The 17,336-nt window shown below is 37.7% G+C and overlaps 2 protein-coding genes across 2 annotated transcripts; one reads left to right on the top strand and one right to left on the bottom strand.

Moving 5' to 3' along the window:
* The first annotated feature begins 1,703 nt into the window (after window positions 1–1,703).
* LOC124856725 (neuritin-like) lies at window positions 1,704–8,941 on the top strand. The gene is made up of 3 exons (XM_047347503.1): window positions 1,704–2,007; window positions 3,164–3,317; window positions 4,540–8,941. The coding sequence occupies exons 1-3, from the start codon at window positions 1,956–1,958 to the stop codon at window positions 4,766–4,768; spliced, it is 435 nt and encodes a 144-aa protein (XP_047203459.1). The 5' UTR covers window positions 1,704–1,955; the 3' UTR covers window positions 4,769–8,941.
* Window positions 8,942–11,923: 2,982 nt separating this feature from the next.
* sys1 (SYS1 golgi trafficking protein) lies at window positions 11,924–15,448 on the bottom strand. The gene is made up of 4 exons (XM_047347501.1): window positions 15,193–15,448; window positions 13,931–14,189; window positions 13,776–13,843; window positions 11,924–12,568 (listed from the first exon to the last, which is right to left on the bottom strand). Exons 2-4 carry the CDS (start codon window positions 14,090–14,092, stop codon window positions 12,328–12,330), a joined length of 471 nt encoding a protein of 156 aa, XP_047203457.1. The 5' UTR covers window positions 14,093–14,189; window positions 15,193–15,448; the 3' UTR covers window positions 11,924–12,327.
* Window positions 15,449–17,336: the final 1,888 nt, after the last annotated feature.

Below are 17,336 nucleotides of genomic sequence, written 5' to 3'. Positions count from 1 at the left end.
TTTCCTGTTGTTTCTTTCTTTCTTGGAAACTTTATCTCAGTAACGTTATCACATTCTTAAATTATGGAGTTTACTTTTATTGTTTTCCAGATATGGATAAGTATCAAAGAAATACACTACACCCAAACCCTTTTAGTCTAAATGTAGCTTATTGTTGCAAAAACAGTAAATGAAACTGGGAAAAAAAAACAGGTTTAATGTTTTGTCTTTTTATTCCTGAGCAAACCTCTAAAATGCTAATTTTTTCCACCACATTTTTATGGAAAGAACGAATTGAGAGAAGCAGAGAGAATAAAATTGAGAAATGCTTTAAATAAAACACAAAGTCTACCTTAGCAACTAGATTTAAGCAGAGGAGCAATTTGAGCCAGAAAATAGTTGTATTAGTGATGGAACTGAAGGACCCAAACCTGTCTTTATTTTCCCAGATATTTGCTGCAAGTATTTGTTTGCTTATAAACATTAGGTCATACAATAAAATCCCAAGCTTTGAACATATAATAGAGCTCTGTTAAATTCATCATCCAAAAGTGGAAAGGCACTGGCACAATTGTTAACCCACCAAGACAGATCAAGGATACCATTAATCAGAGAAGCAACCATGGTCACTATGGAGGAGCAGCAGATATCTACAGCTCAGGAAGGAGAATCTGTTAACAAGAGAAGTTCTAGTTGTGGACTCTGCAAATCTGGCCTTTATGGAAGAGGGAAGGTGGGCAGCAAATATGTGGAAGAAGGTACCCTGATCAGAAGAGACAAAAAATTATATTTCTGACCTACATACATCAGTGTGTGGCAGAAAACAATTACTGCACATCACCTCTAACTCACCATCTGAACAATGAAACATGGTGGTGGCAGCATCATTCAATGGGTTTGCAGGAAGAGGAAGTTAGCCTGAGGTGATGGAGAGATGGAAAGAGAAAAATACAGGGCTTATCTGAAGGAAAGTCTGTTGGAGATGCGGTGGACATTAACCTTCCAGCAGGACAACGACCATACACAGCTAGAGCTTCACTGGCATGGTTTAGATCAAAGCATATTCATGCATTGGAATGGCCTAGTCAAAGCCAAGGTCTAAATCCAACTGATAATCTGTTGCAATTAAAAATTGATGTCCACAGACGCTTGACTGTCCAATCAGACTGGGTTGTGTTACTTTAGAAGAAAATTGTCATGGTTTTTCTAGATTTGCAAAGCTGGCAGAAATCTACCCCGAAGGACTTGCAGCTGTATTTGCAGTAAAAAAGTGGTTCCACAAAGTTTTAAAAGCGCTGGATACAAACGCATATATACAATGCATGTAAGATGTTTATTAGTAATACCATTTTTTTTAAATCATCATTTTTATCCCAATTAAGAATTTCGCAGTGTTGGTCTATGTCATTACATTCCGATAAAATGTGAAAAACGTTTAAGGTCGATGGATATTTTTGCAACGAACTGTGTTTTCTCATATTACTTTTAGAAGGCTTCCTGCTGCAGGTCATAATCCTGCTCTTTGTTTAGCATTAAACTGACAATGGAAAAAGAATGGTTGGAAACCAGCATATTCAGCCTACTGTAATGCAATTCGGGGGGGTTGTCGGTTTCAGAAAAGGTTAAAAAGCTAAATAAATGAAGATCTAAATAATGACAGCCTCACAGCGCGATCAGGGGAAGCTATGGTGCTGAGCAGCTCTGGTAGGTGGGAGCTGTCCGGAGCTGAGGGGGGGCAGAGAGATGAGCTCAGCGCCCGCCGGGGGGCAGGTAACGTCAGCTGTCGGCCGGAGCAGGCAAAAAAGGAGAGAGAAACTGTGCAGGAGCTGCACACCTAATGAGTTTTTATCAAGACTCCATAATAAAATAAGAATGGGCAGCTAATCTGCTCCGTGCATGAGAACCAGCAGCGCCTCGATCCATCCTCATCCCAGAAGTGTCTCGGCAACATTCCGCCTGGCTTGAAATGGGATGAAATGGGATTATTCATGTCGACTAAGATCGGATGGATTCTTGCGATCGCCTCTGGTAAAGTAGCGCAAGATATTTGTTTTATTTGTTTGGACAAAGACAGGTACTGTTAGGCTTGATTTATTTTTATCTCCATCCATCCTACCCTTGTCGGCTAGGTGGGTGTTATCTTTGTTTTAGGACTGCGTGATGGTTATATGAGACCTGCACCATCGCCAGCTGGCTGTCGTACAGTTTGCCTGGTGTGCAAGCTTCAGGGCATCGCTATCTTAATATTTAACAACAGAAACAAAGTGGTTGGCTATAACTTCAGGTCCACTTTTATAGATATTCATGTTTAAGCTGCAGTTGTTTTGCATTCAGCAGAGTATAAACATGGTTTAACGTTAGAAATTTAAATACACAATAAAACTACTCTTCCTCATTAGGAGGGAGAGTAGTGTACAGATTTTACGTTTTTTGACTGCCTCAAAGGAAGCACTAAGAACTAGATCACACCTTGTAGAAGTATTCGTACTACACGTTAAAACCATGAACTTCAAAGTACTTTTCTGGGTATTAATGTGGTGTAGCTACTGTTAAGTAATGCATAATAGTTAAGTAGAAAATTATAACATTGTATAATTGTATTTTATCTTACAAAAGAAAAGCATCGCCACAGCATGATGCTGCCGCCGCCGTGTTTTACCACAGGGATGATTTGTGCAGTGTTAGTTTTTCATCACACATAAGGTTTAGCATGTGACCCAATTCAATTTTGCACTTTCTTCCATCTATTTTCTGTGCATGGTTAGTAGCCAAACAAATGGACTTAATTTTGCTTTCTTCTTGCCAGTCTTAAATAAAGCCACTCCGTTTCCACACACACCTACTCATCACAGGACTGGTGCGTATCTCCAGCCAAGGCATGGTACACCAAGAAAATAAGCTCACACATACTCAGACCTTTAAAGTGAGCGGTTAACTTAACCAAGGATTGAGCAGTCTTAATAAAAGGCATCAAAGTAGAATGACAAATGTGCCAAAATTTCAAAGGTGTAAATTTTTTTGCAAGGCACTATTTTTCTGTTCGTTAGTTTAGTCTATTTTGTGGTAAAATATTCTAAATTGCTTCTATAAGATTGTGCACACATTTAAGAGTTTCTATTTTAAATCTGCCTGTTTTTGGTTTATAATTATCTAGATCTAAGTGGCTCTGGTTTCTGTTTTGCAGTTTTCCTGCTCCTTGCAGTGCCTGCAGACTGTGTAGATGTGAAGTGTGAGAACGTTTATAGGGACTTCTCTGAATGCGTCCTGGAGCTGGGGGAGAGCATGGATAACTACCAGGAGAACGTGACCAGCGAGCGGGGAGTTGCTGCCGTGTGCAGGTGACAATGATTATATATATATATATATATATATATATATATATATATATATTAATTGCATTTTCAGACTTTATTCGTTATTATTGTCTAAATGTTTCCAACCATCCTGCTGTCTGTACATTTATTCTTCCTTTCTTATTTCTTTCCATCTTTTCTTGCTTCCTTCTTCCTTTTCACACTTCCTTCCTTCCTGTTGTTCCTTCTTTTTTCCCTTTATTTCTTCTTTTCCTACCTTTCTTCCTTTTGTTTTTCCATCTGTCTTTCCTTCCTTCCATTAATCTTTCAGAATTTCCTTAATTTCCCTCTTTTCTTCTTCACTGCTTTCCTTCTTTCCTTATGTTATTCCCTTTCCTTTGGTTCCTTTCCTAATCTGTGCCTTCCTTTGTTCAGTGCCTTTTCTACTTTCCTTTCTTCCTTCCTTAATAAAATGCCTTATTTCCTTCTGTCCTTCCTTTCTTCATTCCTTACTTCTTTCCTCCGTTCCTTTGTTCCCTCCTTCCTCTATTCCTCTCTCCCTCCTGTATTTAAAACCTAAACTCAATGGATGCTTATCTGCAGTAAATTCATGGTGATACTTTTTCTTTTTAAATTGGCCAAGGATGGATAGCTGTATTTAATTCCCAAAGGTATGGAGTTTGGATCTGAAAAATGAGCAGGAACCTTGAATTTGGACAATTGCAATTGATTTTAGACCTAAATTTGAATAAAAGAAAAACTTCTTAAATGAAATTACCAATTCTGAAGCATATTCACAACATTTCAGCTCAATTAGTATGACTGAGTACGTTAATGGAGATATTCATATCAAAAGCATATACTGTAGAGAGGGGAGCAGATGTTGTAATCTCAGAGGGAGAAAAGAGGAATGAATGATGCTGAGACACTGGGCCATTGTGCTAAATAATTTATGACTTTACTGCAGCAGTAATGAAATTCAGGGGACAATTTCTTTTGACATTGTTTTGGCATAAACTCGACAACCCTGGAAGTTATTGAAGGCAAAGATTTACACTTCAAGGCTTCTGTTAAAAATTGTCCACTTGTAATATCTGCGATATTGTCTCGCTCCCGGATGCTGTTGCCATGGCAATTGAAAACCAGTCTGACTCACTTGAGGCCATCTGAGCAACAGATTATTGGCAGCTAATTAATCCACAGCTGCTGTAGAATGCATGAAAATCTGTCACAGGTTGAATTATGACGGTCCTTTGTTTTGCCACAGCCACTGGGAAGCTTTCCACACGTGTGCTCTCACAGCCCTGTCGGACTGTCAGGAGGAAGTCAGCTCCATCTGGGAGACCCTGAGGCAGGACTCCAGGAAGATCCGCTTCCAGGGAAGTCTGTTTGATCTGTGCAGCCCCAGCTGCTCTCCCAGTGTACGTTTGCCCCTTGCTGCCCTCATCCTGCCACTGGTGCTGGTCCTGACTGGGCCTAATTGGGCTCCTGTATAGATGGTACATGGGTGCAGTTTAGGAAAATAAGATGGAGGACAGGCTGAAAGGGGTCTTCAGTTTTTATGAGTTTAAGTACTTCTGTGCTCAGATGTAACGCCAAGGATTTAAAAGAGAAAAATGTTTTAAAGGGTTTTTTTACACTGAGCTGTTCTTGTTTGTGGTAGGACAATCAATTTTGTTAGGCCAATAATCTTTCAAATCTTCTGAATATACTAAAGCCTATTTCTCCAAGATATAATTCACAAAGCATAGGAAAAAGATTATTTTTTGATCTTTAATTTAAAGCAGATTATAATAAATGCTCACTTTGATACAAATGATTTCAAATTCATTTTGGTCAGACATAGGTTACTAATATAGAAGGGGATCCATGTTCTCCATACCTAATGTTTTTAAAGTAGCAACTTTATTTTCTTACAAAGATGCCTAAACCGCCTAGCCAACTTGTGTATGTGGGCCCCATATTGATCATGGAGCTTGGGCTCACCTGGGACTTCTCGTATGGGGCCCACTTATGTTTACTAAATAAATATAATATTGGCAAAACAAGCTGTGTACTAACTTTGAATCTCAAATGGGTGTTTACGAAGGCAGAGTTGTCCAAAATCAAACCTATAGAGATAGTTATAACGGGGTTGTTATGTAACCTGTAGACAGTCCCACATGGCTCTTTGTTTTTGGCCTGTTTCCGACCCTTAAGTGATACTGGCTTGGCGATGACACTTCAATTAGATGTAACTACAGAATAAAAGATATAAAACATGCAAAGTTGCTCTTTACCCAGATAAAAAAATACCAATTATTGATTTTTATAATCATAGGCTTGGTTTTCATCCGCTTCTCAAATCTTTAGTATTTTCTAAATATTAGACTAAGCACACACTATGTTTCAGCTCAGACTTGTGACAAAAGCTGTAAATATGATTGTTAGACGAATGGCATTTTTTTACAGTACAGTGGCTTGAAAAAGTAATCATACACCTTAAACCTTTTCACATGCTGTCACATTTGTCACGCCTTGGTTCTGGACTTCATTTGTTCAGTTAAGTCCTCTAACAAACCTCTGAGGCCTTTACAGTAAAGCTACTGTGATGCTACCACCACCATGTCCCTGAAAACATGGATGGTGTATTCATGGTGAAGTGCAGTGCTCTCCGACAAACCTCAGAGGCATTCACAGAACAGCTGTAATTATACTGAGACTCAATTACCGCCTTCCTGTCTCTTGTGAAGAAAAGCATTTCCACAGTATAATGCTACCACCACTATGTTTCACCATCGTAATTAGGTGTATGTCGTCTGACGTCTTGATTTTATTTAGCGGTAGCGGGGGGGGGAGATGGGGGGGTGTAATGCAAATGCATGCCATAATCTACAGATTTCTAAATAGGCGTATCATTTTCCTTCCACTTCATAATGATGTACTACTATGTGTTGGTCAATGACATAAAATCCCAATTCAACACATCACAGTTCAGGTTTATAGAGTGACAAAATTCAGGGGGTATGGATATTTTTTCACTGTAGATGAACATGGAGTTTAGCAATACTTCCAAAGAGAAAACATATTTGCTGCTTGCCCTGTTGTGTCATCTGGGGAAAAAAAACACTTGAAATTAGGAAACATTTGCTCTCTAATGAGTAGTTTTACTGAATTTGTTTTAATTTGAACATTTCTTTTTCAAACAATACTGGTGTTTTTGTAAAAAAATAATAATAATTGTACATGGAGACATGAACCTCACAAGCCAGATAGCTCACCTTTTAAAAATTAAAGTTATATGTTGTCTTGAAACTAAAAATTTGATATTTTGATGCATGGTGACTGTATATCTGGATTTATATTTATATAAGGTATTTAGAATATGGAGCAATACTCTGACATGGTGCATGGTGGGATTCAAACACCTTCTAGACAGATCTACTTCTGTTGCCCCATTGACTTGTCACATTAGCGCCTTCAGTTTTGTTTGACTGACGGTCAGAGGGCAACTCTAATGAAGAATGAGAAAGAGAGAAAAATATAGTTTATTTTTCTTTTTTATACCTAGTGAAACCAAATTGCAATTTAAAACACAATATAATCAACATAGACTGGACTTAATTACCACTGATCAACGAACTCTGTTCACATGCAAAAAGCTACCAGTTTGAACTTCAGCTGGACTTTTTCACCACGTCTAGAAGCTTAAATGCATGTGTTGCTGCAATGTGATTTGCCAGTTTCCTTCTTGTATTAAGAATTAATTGAATGGGTGTACCTAATACAGTACAGCCAATGAGTGCAGATTTATCTTTGTATCAACTATCCAAACAACAATCTTAATCTTGATTTCCTGCAAGTTTTTTATAGAAACTTCTATAGCCAAGCAATCAGGACAAACTGATCAGTAAAATCACAAGAAAACATTAAAGAAACATTTAGCCAACACCTACAGCAGAATATCAGTTTTAATAAAATGTGTTTATTGATTGATCATTCAAAGATCCAGAGCAGCACATTAATTTGATTAAATAAATTAAATCAGAGCTAATAAGGAACTAGGGCTACAATTGACAAAATGCTCATTTAGCGTGTTTCATTTATAAAAAATGATGTGACAATCAAAGAAGTTGTGTAGAGATTTATACCTCTTTTTACCATCCATGTCAAATTATTTGGCCTTCTGCCTTAAGTCACAGCTATCATTGTTTGTATCACCTTTTAATGTGTGTAAAATAATAACTGAAGTGTGAATGTGGATCTTTCTTGTGAAATATTGCTTACCTGCAGTGAATATGTTTTGGAATAGTGAAATTATAAACAAAATACAAGCGGGGGAATGAAATGTTTAGTACTCAAAGCCAATGTGCATGTGGGCCCCATGTGGATTTTGGTTTAGACTGGGCTAGTATTAACTGGATGTAGACTCACAAATGACTTCTTGAGCAGAATCCATTGAGTTTAGTCAAATCAGCCCACTTCACCAAAACTAGTTCAGAATCAACTCTGGATCTCAAATTAGTGTTTAAGACAATCAGTAAAAATTATGAAACACATCTGGGATCCATGTGGGTCACAAATTCTACCTATAGTCCTTCTGCATTATACCTATAAAGGAAAAATAACATGGAGCCATTATGTTACATGGTGACATTCCCATCTAGGGCCCATTTTTGGCATATTTCCTACCATTATGTGTCCCATATGGGAATGTTAGCTACACCTTGTTTATTCAATACAAACCCATTTTACAACAGCAAAACCAATGCTGCTTCATGGCAGGAGGATCTACTCCAGAAAAATACCAAATAGTTGTACAATCTGGAACTGTCATAGTTAAGAAAATGTTACATACTTTTTACAGCGAACAAACTAACTCCATGATCAGCCTTTGGTAATACAAGTTTTATTGAAATAAGTTTGAGTTCTGCAGTTTGCGATAACTAACATTTATCCCACTCATCTGGTACAAATAAAATGTCATGGATGCCTGTAAAGATCTGTAAAAAGTTTATAAGGACAAAGTGTTTTTCACTACAAAAAGGAAGCAAGTGATGGTGACCTGTTTAGCAAGTGTTTGCTCAAGTTTTAACAAAATTATGTCAGCCTTTTCATATTTCTTTTTACTACAGACAGCCCTACCAGGTGTTTGCAACTGTTACTTGTTTGATCTTAAGATTTTGTTTCTCGCATGATATATTATGACCATGTGTCTGAAAAACTCTTAATTTTAGCTTGGATAACATGTAAGGTGGTTTGTGCATGAAGTGTAACAGAATCCTTTGTTACGCAGGTTTATATTATCCACACATCTCGCCTCTCATTATCCCGTAAGCATGTTTGTTCTAGTTGTTTCTACTTACTTCATGTTTTAAAAAGAGTAGTAACATGTTAATCCATTGTGTGCCTGGTAGTGAAACACAAAAAAACAGTCATCTCCTTAAAGCATGAGCAATATCTTCGGAGAGGACCCTTATACCTTCATATGCGGTTGATGAAAGCATGAAAACGGTGGTGATTGTGCACACAATAAAAGTAGGCTGAGACTTAACGCTGGTTTATTCATAAGAATTCCTGAATGTAAGTTCAACATGTTTCCTTTTTTACACAAACATTTACAAGATTCTGTAAAGCAATATATGGAAAAACAACATAACTGTAACAATAAAGGGTGAATATTAAAAACAGGACGTGTGAGCATTCATGTTTAACGGCAAAACTGGTGTACAGTGCAACTAATATAGCACACGTTCTCAGTTTTCCATCTAGCAGTGAACTGATAATGAGGACCACAAATAGCCTTTGTTTTTCCTTGTTAGTGCTAAGCCATCTGCTGCTTTCCACCTGGATACTTCCTGCAGACACAGAAGTGACTGAAAATGACAGACCAGGGCCTGCGGTAGAAAACCTCTTAAGTAAAGAGATGTTCATGATGTGCATCACATTAGAGATGCACATCATGAACGAGAAACAAGAAAAATATTTGTGAACATAAACACTAAGTAAACATTTCAAATAGCCACCAACTGTGTTCAGTGAGAATGAAAACACTGTTAAGATTTCATGTCCAGGATTTAGCTAGTAGTACTGGTGCAGCATCGATGGGAGTCACAGCAACATAAAGATCGGTTGATGTTAATGTAAAAATCAAGCTTTTCCTACAAAAATAACTCATTCTGTGATGTCAGCAGGTCTTACTTTCATAACCAGGATCATACTTTTGTAAATCTAAAACCTTCCAACCTTCTATCTTTTCCTGCAGTTAACTGAAAAAGTATTTGCCTCCATATATGTTTTTTTCTATCACAATTTAATGTTTCATATTATGCTTCTTTTAAATATCAAAGAGAAACTGAGTGCATACAAAGCAGTTTTTAAATCATCATTTCATTTATTAAGGGGAAAATCAATCCAAACCAGCCTGGCCCTATGCGAACATATAATAACCCCTCAACCTAACAGCTGGTGGTGTTTTTGCGAGAAAAGAAAATGGGTGTTTCTCATCACTGGGGAGGATTTTTGTCCTACTCAGAGCTCCCATCATTCAGCCCCATTGGAGGGTTTTTGAGTGTTAAAGATCTGCTTAACATCACGCCACAGCACCTGAATCATATTTGGGACTTTGACTAGGCTACTCCCAAGATATTACTTTTTCTAAACCATTCAAAGATGGGCTTGTTTGATGCTTATTAACCTGCATATTTGTTGCATTTTGCAGGAGGAAACCCTTTCTACTCACCCTGAATGTTATTCGATTTATTTAAAAGAAAAAACAGATCTCTGCCACACAGCATGTTTAACTTGGTAGACTGATCAACACTTTCTAACAGACATTTGTTTGATACATTTCTCTAACAGTCTTGGTAAAAACAAAGTACCCCCGCTATCAATGGTATGATTTTAACATACACATTCCAGGTTCTAAAACTATTTCAATCTGACCTAAAATGGATAAAAACACATTATAGATTCTAATATGTTATTTATTTTAAATAGATGAAGCAAAAACATTTGTAAAAAAAAAAAAGAATATAAAATGCATAAAATCCTAAAAAGGAAACAACTTTTCTCTTTACCAACACTGTAATTTATTTCTGAGGACAATAAAACACAATAGTAATATGGGGGCCTTTATGTCTACAGCATCGGTACCCATAATGATGTTATTATTATACGTTATGATTATGTTAAGTGGTAGCATCTAAGACGATTTCTCTGTACGTTGATTGTAAGAAATGTTTCATGTGATCCAGTCAACATACAAAACAAACCTCAACAATCTAATATCTCTCAACGTTTGGTCTTTATACCAATGATAAGCTTTGACACGGACAAGGAACAAAAAGACTGTTTTTAACTCTGGCTTCAAATGAGTAAAATTCAACTAAAACTGTTTTTTTAAATATGACCACCAAGCTTTTATTTAAATGTGTTAAAATATGTGCGCCCTCTTGCATCAACCTTAAAATATCCACTTCAAAGTAAAGTCAAAGCATGGCATGGTGTGTGAAATTATTTAAAGCACACATTGTTTGAAAAGACACCAGAACAGACTAGCTATGAATCCGATGACCAGTTTTGGAAGAAGACCAACGCCCCTCCTGTTCTGTACAAAATGATCTAGAAGCCAAAAACAGTTTGTAACTCGCACTGATTTTATGTTTGGATCATATTGATAAAACAAGAGACACCACAGTACTTACAATAAAATCAAAAACACTGCATAGTCTGCATTACCAAACTGTAAAGCTCAAAGAATGAGAGCATCTGAATGTGCATCACAAGACTTAAAAATTAAAGCAGTTCGCTTGGAGTTTTAGAAGCATTAGGGAGGCGCATGCTCCAGAAAACGTCCATGTACTTTTTCCTGTCATCTTCCCTCTTGTCAGAGCTCAGATGATGGCTGACAAACTGTCCCTAAGCGGGCCAGATTGTTCTGCATAATACACAAACGTGCAGAGACAAAGCCAAACAATACCAGCAGCAACAAGCTTAACAACTTTGATCTAGACAGGCAAAACCAAGCCTGATTTCATTACCCGTGGGTCGATCGGCTGAACCAGAATCCAGAAATAAACCTGACAGAAAAATCTGTGGGTCCACTGGAAGAGGGCTGTGGACAAGAGATGTCCCTTATAATCTGATACATTTGGAGAATGAGCAAATGTTACCAAGTGAAAATGTGGTATGTTGATAGACTCCTACCAAAAAAGACTGAATGCTGAAATAGAATCAGAAGGTGGTTCAGCAAAGCATTAGTTGAAGGTTGTGCACACTGATGCAACCTAACTGCTGGAGCTTTTACAGCTCATTTCTCATTTGAATTGTACAGGATTTATGTCAAGTTAAAAGGTGTAAGAAATATAGACAGGATTCATAAAGGTCTCAATTATTTAAGTGTCAAATACCTGAATATTTAACACAGGTGTGGCTTTTAAGAGCTCTGGTAAAAAGAAGCAGGAAACACCAAAGTTTGATTACATTATAGACCCGAACACTTTGTGTTTAAGACTATATTCCACGGGAGTCCGTGGTAGACTATGTGCACCTAATATGGAGGCCTCAGTTCTTAAAGCCATGGTCCCAGGTTTGATTCCCGTCCTCAGACCTTCTTCTTCTCTCTGCCTTGCAACCTGTCAAGCTACTGATGAATAAAGGCCACACAATCGTAAAAGAAATACTATATTCCACATTTTATACACCATGAACTTTAAGAAGGATCCTAAACAGGATGATAATGTGGGCATGGCATGTCTAAATTACAGAGTATCATAACATGATGATAAATGTATTAACAGGAGTGAACGTACAAACCATTACTCTAGCTGTAGGGATGATGGTGTCTGCTTTGAAAAACATTAAAAGACACATTTCAATAAACTAGAAAAAATACTGTCCAACATTTAATAAGCAGCTATGAATAAATATCAGGTCAGCTGGAGGACCACTTTATAAGATTCATAACTATTCAGTCTGTGTGTTCATGTAGGGGTTTTTCTTCTTTCTGTGTATCAACCATGAAAAACAACCTTCTCATTGAGTTCCTCTTGTCTTAAAAAAAATCTACACATGTTCACAGGTTAGATTTGGGTCCAGTGTTGACTGGAATTGCCCTGAGCTCAGTCCGCATGCACAGGTACTCCCCTATAACAGCCATCAGCGCGATGCAGGCCACGTTGACGAGCCACCAGGAGAGGGCCGAGGGAAGGTGGGAGTTATAGATCCAGCAACCAATCATGTGAAAAAAGTGCACGGTGATCGTGAAGTCCAGGCACTGCTTCCCTCGGCGGATGAAGAACCACAGACCGAGAGCACTGCCAGAACATTCAGAAGTTATCCTCAGAAAACATTGGTTCTTTCAGTTTAGATCAAATGTCCTTAATACGTACTGTACTTGAAATGAAAAAGAACAATTGAGTAAAACAAAAAGCGTACGCTAGCTGAATTTAGTTTTGAAGACTAAACATGTTTAATTCAAAGCTGATTGGATTTTAGAAAGTTGCTGTAGATGAATGCTATGCTGAACACAAAGTAGACTCTTCACACATTTACTGCAAAAACAGAAGAGTGGGAGGAGGAGGAGGAACACATGCAAGGCAAGAGAGTAAACCCAAACACACTACAATGAAAAAAAAAACATTTGTTTGGATAAATTTGGTGCAAAACATTAATCAGACTTCACTTAGCTGGATAAGCATTTTGTGTTGCATTAAATAAATCCTGAAACTACACAGCATTTTAAACTTTGAGCTTGAAATTCACGATAATGCTTAATAACTGCCATTTACATTTATTTTCACTGCTCTTTCATCTACTGTTACTTACAGTTTTCAAATAGTTTTTATTATTTGCCATTTTTAACCCTTGTGTAGCATAGGTAATCAAGCCTATGATCCCTGTTAAAATGTTCAGGTACAACATGCAAACAATTACATTTCCTCTCAACTTTTAAATATCTGAGTAACTGTTAAAGTGTACAGCTTCCAGTAGTTGAATAAACTCTAGTAAGTATTTGACCAGCAACTACACTTGTTTTCCTGCACCTTATGACCAAACACAGCTAAAATGGCCACAAGATGGTGGCTAAACTAATTTGAAACCACTACTATTTCTGTAAGTCAATGCAATCAGCTGGGTTTCCACAGATAGAAAACAATTTCAATGGTAAACAGAAACTGACTATCATTTAATAAGTAGGATCATACTGAAATGTTCGCACTTGACCTTGAATCCATCTGTATGATTTGATTGAATTTAACTTTTTTGTTTAAGGTGCCTTGAGACAATATTTGTTGTGAATTGGCACTATTTAAATAAACTGTAATGAACTGAAGCTATAAACCACCAGTTTAAGAAGACAAAAAACCTTCCATTAGTCATAATCTAAAATGTTATACTTTAAGGGGGCTGTGATTGCTGAGGGGGTTTCATATTCTTTAAATCTGCAATTTAGTGAACAGAAAACCTCCTCCTTTTTATCTCTTTGTGTGTGCACAGATAAAGACAGCAGCAATTTCTCACCTGGTAAGAGAGTTCAAGATAAACGCCATCATTGAGAGCCTGCCCTGCACTGTTGCAAAACCAAGGACCTATGAAAAAAAGAACCAGCATATAAAATGCAGGCTTAAAGGGCACAGAGATAACAGAGAGAACAAATTAAACATTTTCAAACTTACTTCATAGCTGAAAATCTGATTTAGTGACCGACTACTCCGCACAAGGCTGTCCACTCCAGCCAACCACAGGCCTAGGAAGCTGTAGTAGATACATTGCATCAAGACAATCTGGCATAAAATGAGGACTGGGTCCCAGATGTAGCTCCGGAAGTTGCTGGCCATATTTCACTGATGTTACACATGCAGGCCCAATGAATATTAGCAACTGGCCCAGTGCATCAACATCTGGCCCATCCAGTATCACCTGTGACCTCCTAACCTAGATGCAAAATAAAAGGAAATGCTTTTTTAACTGTAGCTCTACAGGTAAGCTTGTATAAAAAGCTCAATAAAAAGATTTAAACAGTAGCATCACAAAATGATCTTCATAAACAAAACTTAAAAAATCTGTCTAAAGCAGACGTTGCAGCAATAATAGTGGTAGAAGTAGTACAAATTAAAATAGTACAATGTGTGATATCTTCTTTTTAGCTCAGACATGTCCAAAACAAAGGATAAGAACTCCCAAACAGGAAGCTGTCTTCTTGTTCTTGTAGCCCTGGGAGAGAAACCACACTTATCTGTTCTTGCAGAGTTTGTGCTGGCCTTAAGGTATGTTAATATTAAACATCTGCTGACCCCCAACCTCAAACCCACTGAAAATTGGTGGAATTTGCCTAAAAGCTGGATTGGTGCCATGAAACCAACCATTTCTGGTAAAATCAATAGTCAAATATTCAGCAAGAATTATGCCAGTTTATCCCAGGCTACAACAATTGCAACGGGACATTTAGCCAATTATTAGAGGGGGTTTATGTATATATTTCTGTCTGTTTGTACAGTTTTACAAATGTATGGATTAGAAGAAAATTAACCATGCAATTAAAGTGATGCAGCCATTTTTTTTGTATCATCATTGTAACTCATAAAAAGCTAAATTCAAACAGTTCATAAAATGTACACTCGTGTCTTTGTCACATTCATTCATTACACAGTCACAGTAAAAAGGGCATGGGGGGGTAGTAGAATCTGAGGTAGAAAAGACTGAAAGCTGCTAACATACGGGCAGCTATTAGCTAACTCCACTAAAACATCAACACAAGCAGAGGCGATCAATTCAGAGGCAACCACACGACCTCGAATCCTGCTATGACAATTATCCAAGCAAAGAAAGTCTTGTTGTGTTGAGGTTTTGCCCAACAACTAAGACGGAGGATGACAACAGCTAGCATGTTTTTTTACAGCTGACCGTTTAAATGTTACAGATACAAGAAGACACACACCTGAAAACTGGACCAGAGGCTTCAGGCAGAACTTCAACTACACCACTTCTCTTAGATCACGGGTTTTAAGCCTCTCCAGAGATGAGGTGGATTTATTGACGACGGACTATTTACAACAAAGACGTCACAGCAGAAGACCCGGAAACTGAACTAAAGTCCTTCTAGTTCTGTGGTTGGATGAAAGTAGGCAAACAACGCTATGGTGCATTACTGCCACCTACTGGTAAAGAGGGTTAATCACGGCGGAGGTCATATTTTAAGATACACTTTCAGTTTCAATCAAGTAAAACTTAAATTAGACTTAAATTAACAATGGGTTTTTTCTATTGTAGATTGAATACAAATTAGCTATAGCATGTTTTTCTATCTCATCTATAATTATATTACATCGAACAGTATCATTTTTATCTGTATTCTTGATATTTTTTAAACAATCTGTGCATTGTAGTATTGTTTACCTTGTTCAGTACTTTGTTGTTTTTTTGTTTGTCCTTATTTACGTTTTTTTTACATCTAAAAATAAAGAAAACCGGAATATCACATGTTTCATGGTTTTGTTGTGTCCTTGTTTATTTTTGTTGTTCCCTATTCAGAATCAGAATCAGAATCAGAATCAGAATCAGAATCAGCTTTATTGCCAAGTTCGTACATACAAACATGGAATTTGACTCCGGTACACTTTGCTCTTTTGTTCTGTTTTTGCATTACAGAATATATAAATTTACAATGTACAATATACACATATCTAATAAAAAGGTGCATTTGCAACATCTGTATGCTGTTGTTCTGTACTCTATTAAATGTTCAACAGAGAAACAGCCTGGGGGAAGAAACTGTCTCTGTGGCGGCTGGTTTTAGTAAACAGTGCTCTGTAGCGGCGGCCTGAAGGTAAAGCTCTGAACAGTTTATGTGCAGGGTGTGTGGCGTCTGCAGAGATTTTAGCAGCTCTTTTCCTGACCCTAGACCTGTATAAGTCCCTGGATGGAGGGAAGGTCAGCCCTGATTATTCTCTCTGCATTCCTGATTCAGGATTTGATATTCTAATTACCCCTAATTAAGGTTTATTTTTAGTATCCTTTGTTGTTTTTCTAGAATTGTTGTTTTATGTTAATATTTGTTTCAATCTTGGATCTTGTACACATTCTCTATAGCTGAGATCTGCAAATCCATTTTCTGCACTCTAGGTCAGTCTGACAGTGTGTTTTACACCTAGCTCTTTTGATGCATATGTGTAAAAGCACCTTATGGTCACTGATAAAGATGGTGAAGGGTTTGTGATGCTGTGGGTACCCCTTGTTCTCTGTGCTTTTGGATCGTACATCTTTAATAACTTTGATATTAGTTTAGTAAGTTTTGAAGGCTTTTCCTCTTAACCAGTTTACCTCCTGCTTTTTGTTCCTACACCTTTAAACTTGGTACTAAGGTCCTGTATTTTTCTAGTAGATGGCGATAATGCATCTAAACGTTTGATGCCACCCGCCAAAAAAATCTCAAAAAGAAGAAGAATAACTCACTTGAGTGGTAATCAGACCAGCAAACTGAGTTCTGTCTTTCATGTTTCCTGATCCTGTTTCTTACCGGTGTTTTCCCTCCTCTCTTTAGAGTTGAAAGGACTGAATTTTCTGTTCATTGTTCCGAGGTTAAGTTCACAATTGGCTGAATGGACTTCACTGTGCTTCCCCAACCAATAGTCTCTTTCAGCTTACTGGAATCTGCAAGCCCAAATAAGGTACTAACCTCTTCTCTGGATAATCTGCCTGCAAGAATCCTGTCGGTCTACCCTCCAACTTCATATACACCTCCTGGAAGGAAACCCACATCACCATCTCACAACAACCTCACCTGTCAAACTCACCTGCCTCAATGGCCTCACTCACCTCCCCCTGGAAACTCATCGTCTTCCAAGATTCATCTACAAACATTTCTAGTCGCACATTAGCTTCAGCAACCTGTATTCACTTACGTGTCATCCTCAGTGCTCCAACCAGCAGAACCTGGATTTCCTGACGACCTTGTTGCATTTTCCTGTTTATCAATAAATCAGTTTAACTTGATCTCTGCCTCCGTAATTGTTGCTTCCGCTAAAGTCACCAGGTTTACCATTATGACACTGACACGATCTTTAGTGTTTTGATGCAGTGTAA

Source organism: Girardinichthys multiradiatus, chromosome 20, assembly GCF_021462225.1.
Source record: "Girardinichthys multiradiatus isolate DD_20200921_A chromosome 20, DD_fGirMul_XY1, whole genome shotgun sequence".
Lineage (NCBI taxonomy): Eukaryota > Metazoa > Chordata > Actinopteri > Cyprinodontiformes > Goodeidae > Girardinichthys > Girardinichthys multiradiatus.
This window is presented reverse-complemented; position numbering and strand designations above follow the sequence as displayed.

Coding starts and splice junctions, on each gene's coding strand:
- sys1 (XM_047347501.1), bottom strand. CDS start 14,092: ATGGCCAGCAACTTCCGGAGCTACATCTGGGACCCAGTCCTCATTTTA. Junction 13,844..13,930: donor ATCAGATTTTCAGCTATGAA/GTAAGTTTGAAA, acceptor TTTTTTTCATAG/GTCCTTGGTTTTGCAACAGT. Junction 12,569..13,775: donor ATCTTGAACTCTCTTACCAG/GTGAGAAATTGC, acceptor ATGTTCTGGCAG/TGCTCTCGGTCTGTGGTTCT.
- LOC124856725 (XM_047347503.1), top strand. CDS start 1,956: ATGGGATTATTCATGTCGACTAAGATCGGATGGATTCTTGCGATCGCC. Junction 2,008..3,163: donor GATTCTTGCGATCGCCTCTG/GTAAAGTAGCGC, acceptor TCTGTTTTGCAG/TTTTCCTGCTCCTTGCAGTG. Junction 3,318..4,539: donor GGAGTTGCTGCCGTGTGCAG/GTGACAATGATT, acceptor GTTTTGCCACAG/CCACTGGGAAGCTTTCCACA.